The sequence below is a fragment of the Channa argus genome, chromosome 11 (assembly GCF_033026475.1).
Source record: "Channa argus isolate prfri chromosome 11, Channa argus male v1.0, whole genome shotgun sequence".
NCBI classification, from domain to species: Eukaryota; Metazoa; Chordata; class Actinopteri; order Anabantiformes; family Channidae; genus Channa; species Channa argus.
In genome coordinates, this window is record NC_090207.1 from 3,321,914 (window position 1) to 3,333,551 (window position 11,638).

The 11,638-nt window shown below is 41.9% G+C and overlaps 1 protein-coding gene across 2 annotated transcripts; it reads right to left on the reverse strand.

Moving 5' to 3' along the window:
- Positions 1-335: 335 nt before the first annotated feature.
- On the reverse strand, positions 336-8,707 carry ppic (peptidylprolyl isomerase C). Of its 2 annotated transcripts, XR_010915599.1 has the most exons (7): positions 8,389-8,707; positions 7,494-7,607; positions 7,151-7,244; positions 6,319-6,386; positions 5,620-5,736; positions 3,591-3,827; positions 336-649 (listed from the first exon to the last, which is right to left on the reverse strand). XR_010915599.1 is itself a non-coding variant. In XM_067521991.1 (6 exons), exons 1-6 carry the CDS (start codon positions 8,491-8,493, stop codon positions 3,699-3,701), a joined length of 627 nt encoding a protein of 208 aa, XP_067378092.1. In that variant the 5' UTR covers positions 8,494-8,707; the 3' UTR covers positions 1,264-3,698. The 2 variants fall into 2 exon arrangements, 1 of the variants encoding a protein (XP_067378092.1); XM_067521991.1 differs by lacking the exon at positions 336-649 and having other exon boundaries at positions 1,264-3,827.
- Between the last annotated feature and the right edge of the window lie 2,931 nt (positions 8,708-11,638).

An 11,638-nucleotide genomic window follows, 5' to 3' on the forward strand; every position in this document is an offset into this window, starting at 1 on the left:
GGGTACATTGTTTGTACAAACTGTGGGCCGAACATTTGTCAGAAGGACGTCGGAGTCGATGGACAGAGCGACAAAAGAGAGGACTTTTTTTAATAGAGACCGGACAAGGATAAAACAACAAATCAGCCAAACCAGATTGTTGATTTCAGCGAGGCGTCAACAGGCTGTAGTGCTGCTCAGTTGCTCGTCTACATCTTGCAGGGTCAGTAGTTTGACTCCCGGTTCCACCTAGTTGCAAGCCAAAGTGTCTGTGGGTAAGATGCTGAACCCACAGTCGCCCTCAGTGTTTGGCCTTATTTCTAAGTCATTTGGGATAAAAGGTAAAGGACTAATAGTAATTGTAAGCTGTTTTATTTACAACACGTCATATTCGCCTGATAGAAGTGTCATCAACACACTTGTACAAGTACATAAATGCCAGGGGCAGCACGGTGGAAGAGTGGTTAGCACTCTTGCCTCACTGCGAGAAGGTCCAGGGTTCAATGCCGGATTGGGTAGGGCCCCTCTGTGTGGAGTTTGCATGTTGTCCCTGTGTTTCCTTCAGGTGCTCTGGCTTCCCCTCTCGGGGCCACAGGGACCAGGTCCGGTTGGCCCATAGTGTTGGTGCGCTCAGTCGCAGCAGCTCAGGACTAACGCTCCATCTGAGAATCTGACATAATTTCATTGTAGACTTTGTATGAATGATGACAAATAAAGCACTTTATATTAAACGTCCCTCTGACTTCCTTATATTAAAATATCACTTGGAGGAACGTTCAGTAATAATAATAATAATAACATATATGGAAATTATACCAGGGGGCTTAAAACTCCGGATAACCTCAGGAGCATCTCACTCTGACATCTGTTTTCTCACATACACTGTCTCCAGATAAAGTCTGGATAATTTCAGGATTCCACTGCATGTGGGAAAGAAGCTGCAAACTCTTGTGGGACAAAAACATTGTGTAAAACTAGACGCCATTTTGGCCCCTTTGTATCTCTGGCACCTGCTTCCCTACGTAGAGGCACTAAACCAACAAACAGTCACATTGGTCATATGATGAGCGAGTGTGGATGAATGAATCACATGGGCGTTAAAGTTGGTGGACTTTTTTGTTTGCATCTAATCAAAAAGCATCAGTAGATAAAACTGAAAAAATTATAGGAAATGTGAGCACGTAGTTCAGCGAAATCTCAGATTAGGCTGAACTTCACTGTGGTCCTGAATTCAAATAAGTAACTGCATCAAACTCAACAGAGAAAGATGGAAAATCAGACGGATCCTTCTGCAACATCTTATTCTTTATTTTAGAAAATACAAGTGTTCTTCTGCAACTGCTAATGGAAAGAGAACTACTGATATGTTTGGTCAAGAGGTTTAAATGCTGCATTAGCTTTGGTGACTTCAGTCAAACTTTTCTTGAACATAATTTTACCGTGACAGGTTCAGCTTTTCAACTAAAATAAGTTTAGAGACAGACAGCGACATTACACCTCTAACACAAACTTTAAGCAAGAGGACAACAACAGTATTAGTACAGTACTGACACATTACTGCAAATTGGGCTGCAGTTTGTGCAAAAATGTTACGATGCATAATCCTTCAGGAGGAGACGATACTTTTATCTTCATTTTATCAAAACATAAAAACAGATTTCTAACACGATAAAGTGCTAGAATGGCATGTGACACTTGCTAGAGATTTTTTTTTTTTTTTGCATATGTCTGCTAGCAGTAAGGAAGATGTTTAAGAACTAGTTAGATATGTAGGAAGTGATGAGTTTTGGCATACGAACAATAATTTGGCACCAAGAGGTGAATAACGAGCTACGTAGTCATTCTGTGAGTGATATCTGCCTCGTTTCCTTTCTGTAAAACACAAACCACACACGTTCTTCAGTCTCCTTCCTGCAGATTAAAGTGTGTTCATCCTTACATTAGACACAGTTTTAAGGATGATGCTACAATTACCAGCACCCTGAACTAAGCGTGTTAACCTGCACAAACCACAGTAACTCAGATCAGCTGTTCTCTCCCGTCTGATGAAATGTTACCGGCTTCTCTGTGAAGTTTTCTCTGTCATCCTTGTTTGGTTGTCCAAAGCTTGAATCTTGTCAACTGGATTTTTTTTTTTTTTTTGCTTGGCTGGAAAACGTTTCGCTACTTGTCCGAGTTGTCTTCTTCAGTCTGAGGAAACCTTCTCTCTTTTCAATGCTGCCTTTTCGTCTCAGGAAGATTAAAACCAAGGAGGAAACACCTCAAGACCCCGTCCTAGGAGATTAAGGCCAAGTTTCCCTCAGACTGAGGAAGCTGCTTGAAGGAGTAGCTGACAGTTTCCAAAGAAGAACCAAGTCCAGTTGACGTGACTAGACCTTCGGAATACTGGCTCATCTATGAGACCTTTTATGAACAAATACTACAAATCAAACAGCACGAAATCCGTAAAACCATCAAACAACAACAAAACATGATTTCATTCACTAGGTTTTTAAATGAATGACCCTCAGTTCAGCAACATCCTGTGGAGTCTGTTGAGGCCTGAAAACTGAAGCTTCTCACTACCTGGCTTCTCACTTTGAGCCTATTGCTTAGAAACTTCTCTGCACTCTCTAAGCACCATGGTCCGAACCACTGCCTGTGCTTCATTTACCACAGATTAATTTGCTTTCTTCGTTTGTTGCTCATATTTTCTCTTAATAACTTCAAGTTTAAAATGTTACTTATGTCATCTCTGCAAACACTAGTAGTTCAATCGAAAGTCACTTTCATCTCGGGTGCATTAAGCCAGTGGTTCTCAATCCTGGTCCTCAAGGACCTGCTGGTTTTCCAACTATCTCAGTCTTCCTTGAGGACCCCTGCTCTGCTTGTTTGGAAGATTCCATCTCAGACAAGGGTGGAGAGGGGGAAGACAAATGGAAACGGTGTCTTCTAGCTTCTGATTCACTGAACACATCTGATACAGGTAATCAACGGTGGGTAGTTGAGCAGGGGTCCCGCAAGGAACGGGATTGATAACCACTGCATTTCACCGCTGTTTCTGAGAATTTCACAGAGAAAGTACTGCTTTTGTTAGCATAGTAATGTTAGCATGTCTCCTGAAAATGATGCTCCTATGCAACTGAACTGGAACTGTGATTATGTTTCTGTCGGGAAGGTGGTGTCTGGATGGATTATGTCCTGGTGCAATTTCTTTTTTATTAACGAGAAGTTAATTTGAAAGAAAGAAAGTGGTTTTTCAGGTCATTAACATGTTCTGTCTGTTCATGCATTTGGCAATGACAATGTGCAGGAAGAGAAAAAGGTCTGCAAACATCTTATTGATATGTTCAGTATCAACATAGGTTAACAACATAATCCGGTTGCAGGTTCATTCCTTTTGAAAGTGCAGTTGTTTAGTCGCATAGACGCGTCATTTTTTAGGAGACGAGCTTTCTCAGTGAGCATCATGATCGTGCTAACGCTCGGTGCGTTATTGTCATGTTAGTTTGATAGTTCAGAGCTATTGTGTTGCAGTAAAAATGTAATGTAGCATATTAGAATAATGCCGTTAAAGTTAAATCACAACCTAAACCTTTGAAATGTGTTTGAAGTCACAAAATTATACAAACCATTAATATGTTAAATGCATGAAAATGGGAATTTGGCACACTGAGAATGGGACTTCTAATTGGTCCCCTGTGTATATTGCTCCTTTGTCAAGCTCCTGACTGTGGTCTTCACCAGCCCTCCACCTCCACCACGAAGGGCTCTTTGACGGGGATCCTGCCGCTGTTCACGATCACACACTCGGTGTACGGGAGGTTCCTGTCGTTAGTGTCCTGAAGCTCGATGGTGTGAACCACAGACTGCCACAGAAGACAGACAGACAGACACGGGGAGGCAGGTTATACATATTCAACACCATGTTAAAAAAGGGAAACACCGCAACACTTCTTTTGGGGCATAAATGCAAAAATGTATGCGTCTGTGCAGCAGCTGTAACATACACCCATCAGCCAGAACATTAAGACTGGTCTCATGGAGGACCAGGGTGAGCATGTCCACTCTGAGAAGTCTGCAGCTACACAGCAACATGTGAGACACTGTGTACAGAGGTGGTACAAGTACACAAACTCGGTAAAAATGCAAGTGTTCGCTCAAAAGAAAATCTGTTACTGCAGTGCAACTTCAAATCTTTACTTAAAGTACAAAAAGTAAAAGTACTCCACTAAGTAAACAATGTATTTCAAGCAATGCTAATTATGGTAATTATTGGTCAAGAGTCACTCTTGTTGTAACGACGCGATGTGCTGACAAGGAGTTAACCCAAAATGATCTTTTATTAGTTCATCTTATTTTTATTAATAACAACATCTGTAACTTCTTATCCTATTTGGGTCAAGGGGGGTCTGGAGCCTACACCTGCAAGGGGGGAGGCTACACCCTGGACAGGTCACTAGTCTGTCTCTGGGCCAACACAGAGAGACATTCACAGACTATTCACACCTACAGGCAATTTAGAGTCACCTGTGGCAGGAAACCAGAGAACCTGGAGGAACATGCACCATAATAACCATATGATACTTTTATATTACAACCACCAGGTAGCAATAATGTTGTGGCTGAACCAGTGTGTGGTCCAATCTATGTTTTGTACAGTCGGTGGATGTAAAAGCCTTCACCCGTACAATTACTGCAGTTAAAAACCAAATAAGTTGCTACAAAATGAACAAAGACTAATAAGACAACCTTTATTTAAGTAGAATAATACTGACTCAACCAGACTTATCATTTTTAATTATGACAATGATTTAATTTGCCCTCTTTTTTGTCACTTCCACCTGTGCTAAATGTTCCTCTGCCTTGCTTCTTGCTTGTATGATGGCCTGATCCTGAAGATCTTTCTGTTCTTTTTAACCCAATTTTAACCAGCAGTTACTGCAGGGATCCGTCACTTCTGCTTGTTCTCAAATCCTGGTTTTGATGCTTTGAATTGGCCGAGCAGGACGAATACAGCAAGCTGAAAAGGTTTCGTCACATTCGACGGTGTCCTTCTCCTTCACTGCATTTGGTTTAGCCTGAGATTCGCAGATCTAAGAATCATTTTTAACGGATCAATGACCAGGATGGGATTTAAACGCAAATTAAAAAGCTACAACTATGGTTGTTTTACAAGCTTTCAGCAACTACAGCTCCTTTCTGTCTGACGCTTTGACTAAAGAGAACAACAAAACACCTCAAAGAAAACTGTGAAGCTCAAAATGAGTTTCACTTGTGATGATATGTTCATATTTCTCGGTTTCAGAAAAACCAGATGAAAGAAGGGCTCTTTAAAAGGGGGCGGGACTTGTGTGAGAACACCTCCCACAATTGGTCTGAACTACTTCCTGAGTGGGTGGAGCCTATTAATCTATTTAGGACCAACTCCCTTCACCTGTGGCTGAAGTGTTTGTTTAAAGCAACAGGCCTCATGTGGACGTCCTGGTTTCCCCTGCTTAGTCTGGATCATACGAAATAATTAGTTTTTTGGTTTTTTTTGTTTTTTTTGCTCATCCCGTCTTGCAGCAGAGGTGTCACAGACTTCACTTCTACCATCAGCTCTATCATTTGTTTGTGAGACTCAAACCACAGGGACCGTCTGAAAAGTGGTGCACTCACCATCCCGTCCAGGACTTTGCCAAAAACCACGTGTTTCCCGTCGAGCCACGGTGCTTTGGCAGCCAGGATGAAGAACTGAGACCCGTTGGTGTCTGGACCAGCATTCGCCATGCTCACCTGGTATACACACACAGAAGCACGCGCAGATTTTCAAATCATAAGCAATTCATTAGGTCAATTTAATATCAGGTTGTTGTGAAAAATGCCTGTTGCCCCAATGTTACATCTTTATTTGGGTCATTTTTTTTGTGACGGTCAAAAACCCAAAGGATTCAGCTTCCTGTCAAACATGACAAAGTAAAAATCTTGAGAGGCTGTAACCACTGAACAATTTTTATTTTCAAATTCCCTTTTATAATTCAAGTTTTTATTCCAGGTGAAAAGTAGAATAATTAGAATAAAATTGTCGACATGTTTTAAAACCTGGAAATTTGAAGACATATTGTCCACTTCTCACTTCCTCTGTCGGAGCATTATTTACAGGGTTGACATTGGGGCATTTGTTGTGCAAAAGAACAAGATAAATGTAAACCATGTTTAATGGGTAAGAACGGTTTTAAGACTTTTCAGAGAATTTCTATTAGGAAACAAAACAACAGGGGTAGGAACAGAGCGAGTCTTTGTTTGGCAGTGAAGCCATTATGTCATTGAATGTCTTCACATATACAGGAATAAAAGTGCGTTAGTGGCTGAACTCACCCATCCAGCTCCTAAATGCTTCAGATTGAAGTTTTCATCCGCAAAAGTTGTTCCATAGATGCTGTGACCTGCAGGAGAACCGGGTCAGTTTGATGCCGTGACAGTTTCAGAACACGCAGCAGTTCTCGTTTGACGATAACGGCCGTAAATATTAAAGACATTTTTAAAAGAAAATCTTGAAAGACTGACAAAAACCGGGTCTAACGACTGGCGCTGACCAGGGCCAACTAGGTCCGATCAGTCGTCATGACGAATCACATTTATGATCAGCTGTACAGCTGCTAAGTGTGTGCGGGCTTAAACGCATACTGTGCTCTACAGGGTTGTGTGTGTGAGGACAGTAAGTCTGCATTAGACGTGTTTTTAGTAGTGACGTCTCGATACCACTTCTTACCAGACTGAGTACAAGTACTTACATTTGAGCACCGATAAAAGTACTAAAAGGTTTTGTATCTAGATTAAGCTGCTGAACAAGAATAAATGTTTCTTCTTCCAACACAAATATGACGACTGGTGTTAAAATAAATGGAACAACTTTCCTTGGGGATTTCAGTCACAAATATTAAGCGGGTTCGAAAATAATCTTGAGAAATATGAGTAGCTAGATCACAAGACTTTAGCACAGCAGAGTTTGTATTCAGCTTTACTTTTGTCCTCATCAACTATCTTGAAAGAGCTCTAAACCCCAGACATTCTTCCAGCTCTACCTGGCTGCAGAGGTTAATGTGGTATCAGGTGCAGTATCAGTTTTGCCTGTACAGTAGAGGTATTGGCATCGGGACATCTGTACACGGGGGGCAACAGACAGTGTCACTCTGTGACTGCCTCCCACCTCCACTCCCATCTACAGCGGTGAAGTCTCCTCCCTGGATCATAAAGTCCTTGATGACCCTGTGGAACTTTGTCCCTTTGTAGCCGTAACCTTTCTGCAGAGAGACACACATGCGGCATGAACATGTCACTGTCTGCAGACTAACAGCAACTAACAGTACAATTAGATCTCATTTACTGGGATGAGGTTGAAATAACAGAACCTGTGCACTTGAACTTTACCTACTATGCTTTACAAAGTATCTGTACGTGTACTTTACAGTATATACATCATTTTGTACTGCGTGCTCATGGCAGGATGTGTGTTTCAGGATTTTGGTGTGTGTGTGTGCGCATCAACCCACCTCTCCGGTTGCTAGCGCGACAAAGTTATTGACCGTAAGAGGGACGACATCTCCAAACAGGCCGATGACGATCCGTCCCACCTCGTGACCTCCCACCGTGATGTCAAAAAACACCTGTAAACGCACGCAGAGAAAGTGACGTAAGTCGCGCAGGTCATATTTGGCTCTTTTACTGTTGCTGCGAATCTGCCTCAGGTTTGTGGTGCGTTCACGAACATACAGTCATAATAATAATTATAATTCATTTTATTTATAAAGCACTTTACGTTTGTCGACAAATCTCAAAGTGCAGTAAACCTCATCAAGTCACATCTGCTGGACTTTCTTTCTTCTTAGTTGGTCTAAGAACAACAGATGAGTTCACCCCCGATGACTGAGAACCTTCGCTGACATAAACAGGGACAGTTTTAAGATGCTTCACCGCGATTTATGAAATTATCACTAATTGTGAGGAGGTGAAAGCTGGTAATCCAGCTTTGTTTCTGAGCCAATATCAGTTCTTAAATATTATTTTCTCTCCCTGACTCTTTATATTTGTTGTTTAACATAAGAGCAGGTGAATAGCTTTGGAGTCTGTGTGTGTGCGCGCGTGCACACAAACGCGCTGCGCATCTCATCTGGATGAACACGTATACAGCTGTGCGCGCCCGCGCGTGAGGGTTCTTTCTCGCACGTTCTAGAAGACTCTAAATACGCAGAGACAGACCAGTGTCTGTTTCCTCCTCCGGTCGACACTGGACACGTCGTCTCTTCGTGTCCTCTGTCTGTCTGTCTGTGCGCGTACACGTGTGCGCTCTGGTGCTTTTGCTTTAAACGCTCTGGTGCCGCGCACAGCTGTTTGCAGACGGTGCACGGGGACGAGAAGAGACGCAGTTTGCGGCAAACCATCACCCACCTTGTCGGTGACCTTCGGTCCTCTCCGTGATGCTGCACCGGACACCGAGCGGAGACGGGCGGCAGACAGGAAGAGGAGGGTGGGAAGGATCGTCCGGAGCTCCATCTTTGACCGGGAGAGCGCGGCCCCTGCGGAGGGAGAACAAGGAGCAATCACAGCGAGACACAGCGGGGACAGATCACGGGGAAGGGCGCTCCAGAGCCGGCCGCGTCACAAGACCACGCCCTCTGTGGGCCGAGCCTGGATCCAAGTCCCTCCCACCGAGGAGAGGAGACAAGGACATAAGGCGAGGAGAGAAGAGCAAATGAGGTGCCACATGAGGTGCAACAAGGAGAAAAAGAAAAATGAGCAAAGGCAAAAGTATTTGTAGAGCACACGAATAGACGAGCAGAACAGAATGAAACATTTTGTACAAATAATTATTTAGAAAAAAGACAAATATGAAAACAGCCATAAGGCAAAGTATGGAGAAATGCACAAAAAACATTTTTTAACTCAAAAACATTGCGGGGAAAAGAGAGTCAGTAAATAAGGTTAAGATCTGAGGTCAATAAAAACATCTAGTGGTTTTTATGTTAAGAAAGAAAAATGTAATTAAAAAAAAACAAACAAATTTGTTTCTGTCTTTGCAGCAGGGTGAAGCTGGGCCCACATGTTTAAAAAAAAACCCAAAAAGAAATTCCTTCCAAAGTAAACGTTTACAATAGAAAAAATATATATATCTAAGCCCCTCCCCCTCTAAAAACTGTGATTTCTAATTAGTTGTCAAATACTCCTTCATTTGTTTTTTTTTGTTTTTATTTGCAGCCATTACTTTTCCAGCCTTTTGTTGCCTCAGCTCCAGCGTTTTTGAGATGTGTTGCTGCCATCAAATTCAAAATGAGCTAATATGAAAGATAAAATGTCTCAGTTTCAAAATCTGATACGTTACACTGTGAATAAAATGTGGTTACACATCGTCCCAACTTCTTTGGAATTGGGGGTTTTAGTAGACCAGTGCCACGAATTCTTCTTTTACAATGTTATAATTTCTCATTATAATTTGAAACTGTCCAAAGGGTGATAATTCTACTGTTTGTTATTGAGGTCAAAGTGGGTAGTGGAGTCGAGTGCAGAAGAAGTGGTTCTAATGTTTTGGCCGCCCTATTTAAAATGAACGAGGTGGCATTAGCACCACCTCTTCTTTGACCTCAATAGCAAAGACGTAGTAGCCTTTCTGGCCATTTCAACCTAAAAACTGAGAAATTATAACATTGTAAATGTAGAATTTATGGCAGGGCTGCTGTATTGGATTAAATTGCACAGGTGGTCATAATGTTGAGGCTGATTAGTGTACATATACCTGTATGTGTATAAATGACCCAAAGGTTTAAAAAGTCCTAAATGGGGGAAAAAACAACACGGTCTCAGTGAGACCTCAAGTAGTAGCTTTAACCCTGTAGCTCCCCAAATAAAGAAATCCAAAATGTTTTGTCTAAATTATTAAAGCAATAACATCAACGGGTGGATGCTACATCTACAAATCTGGTGCAGAGTGACCCTGCAGCTTTGTGCTTTTAATTTATTTCATCCTGACTGACAAATTAATGCATTTTCCAGCGTCCAAAGAGCCATAAGCAGCCTCAGCTGTTAGTTTTTAACAATAAACAGAGGAATAATAAAGTCCGCGCAGCTTTAAAACACTTTCGTCCGTTAAACCACCTCAGCTCAGCTTCAACTGCAGGAAATAAAGCTGAAAAAGAGAATATAAGTCCCCGCTGAATACACGTCTGTGGAGATGAATTGTAATAGTCAGCGTGCCGTGACCTTAACACCACAACCGGGACGCACAAACACACACTCGCACAGACGGTTATTGGTCTCCTGTCAGATCGGGCCGTCCATTCGTCTTTTCCTCCCGCCATCAGCTGAATTAATTAAGCACAAATGTAAAGGTTTTAATTGAATGTCAAAGCAGTTCCTTAACATCACGCGCCTATGTAAATGAAAGTGACACCGCTTCACACACCTATATTCATATATACCAAGGTTACAGGATGCTGTGTGTGTGTGTGTGTGTGTGTGTGTGTGTGTCAATGAATGGGGGAAATGCAAACGTTTTAATTGAATTACCGTCACTCGTGTGCTAACTAACCCTCATGGATTTAAAGCAATAAGGCCTCATTCATTCCCAAGTGGAAATAAACCCTTTAAACCTCCTTAAATTTAGTTTAACGCCCCACAACTCTGCTGTAGCTAGAGCATCGTTAGAGTTTTAATAACCTAAAATTAAACTCTTGGAGTTTTATTAAAAGGCATAAATTGCTGTTTGTCTCTGCTTCAAACAGCTAACAGTCAAACATTTGTGTATTATAGCAAATGTCAGTAAAACGCATCTTTTTCTGTTGGAACAAACCTTGTCCACATATCCTCAGTGATGATTACTGACGATAACAGATTCTTGAATGTTCTTGTGCCAAAACAAATATGGGGGAAACTTTGGCTTCTTAACTTTTAGCACAATTTGTTTGTGAAAGAAATAAAGATGGGGGGGAAAAAGCAACAAAATCATAGGTGTAAAGACAACGATAGCGTCGACTACGGAGGCTACAGAGGGAATTGAAGCTGTAAAACTACGCTCAGTCGGGTAAAACTGTAGGAAACAAAAACTGTAAAAAATTTGGTTCGCACAATTGACTGAAACTGGGTCTTAAGACTAAATACGATATTGTTACGCACCACACACTCAACGATGGTCTCTGCCGACTGTTCACACTGACGGAGCCGGTCTGGGACTGTCCAGGACCAATTAGGTCCGACCAGTCTGGTCAAGGCAAAGAGATGTAGAAACGGATAACTAACTTGTAGAAGAAGATGAGTCGGCCATCTTGTTAGCAACTGTCTAAGCTTTGCAGCCAAGGAGCAAATAAGTTGCATGATTCCATGAAACGTGGAAGAAATACACCTTCCAACATGAAATGTTGTCTTTCCAACTGTCAACGTGCATCAGTGCCACAGAAAAATGGCTCTGCTGTTCGTCACTAACTCCTGATGTATCTAAGAAATTCTTTCCCAGAAATTTTGATGATCCAACTTTGATGATCCGGCAACATTTGTTTTCGAAACTTCTTAACAACCACACTATTGATGGCACTGATATTTTGTTGGAGCAGATGCAGAGAAGTTAATTCCGTTGAAAATGTGGTGAAAACAAAAGCAAATTGGCAAGCGGGAAGGTTAGTAACGGGTCAAAGCCTCCAGTAACCATCCT

Coding starts and splice junctions, on each gene's coding strand:
- ppic (XM_067521991.1), bottom strand. CDS start 8,493: ATGGAGCTCCGGACGATCCTTCCCACCCTCCTCTTCCTGTCTGCCGCC. Junction 7,245..7,493: donor TCGCGCTAGCAACCGGAGAG/GTGGGTTGATGC, acceptor GTCTCTCTGCAG/AAAGGTTACGGCTACAAAGG. Junction 6,387..7,150: donor CGCTGTAGATGGGAGTGGAG/GTGGGAGGCAGT, acceptor GTTCTCCTGCAG/GTCACAGCATCTATGGAACA.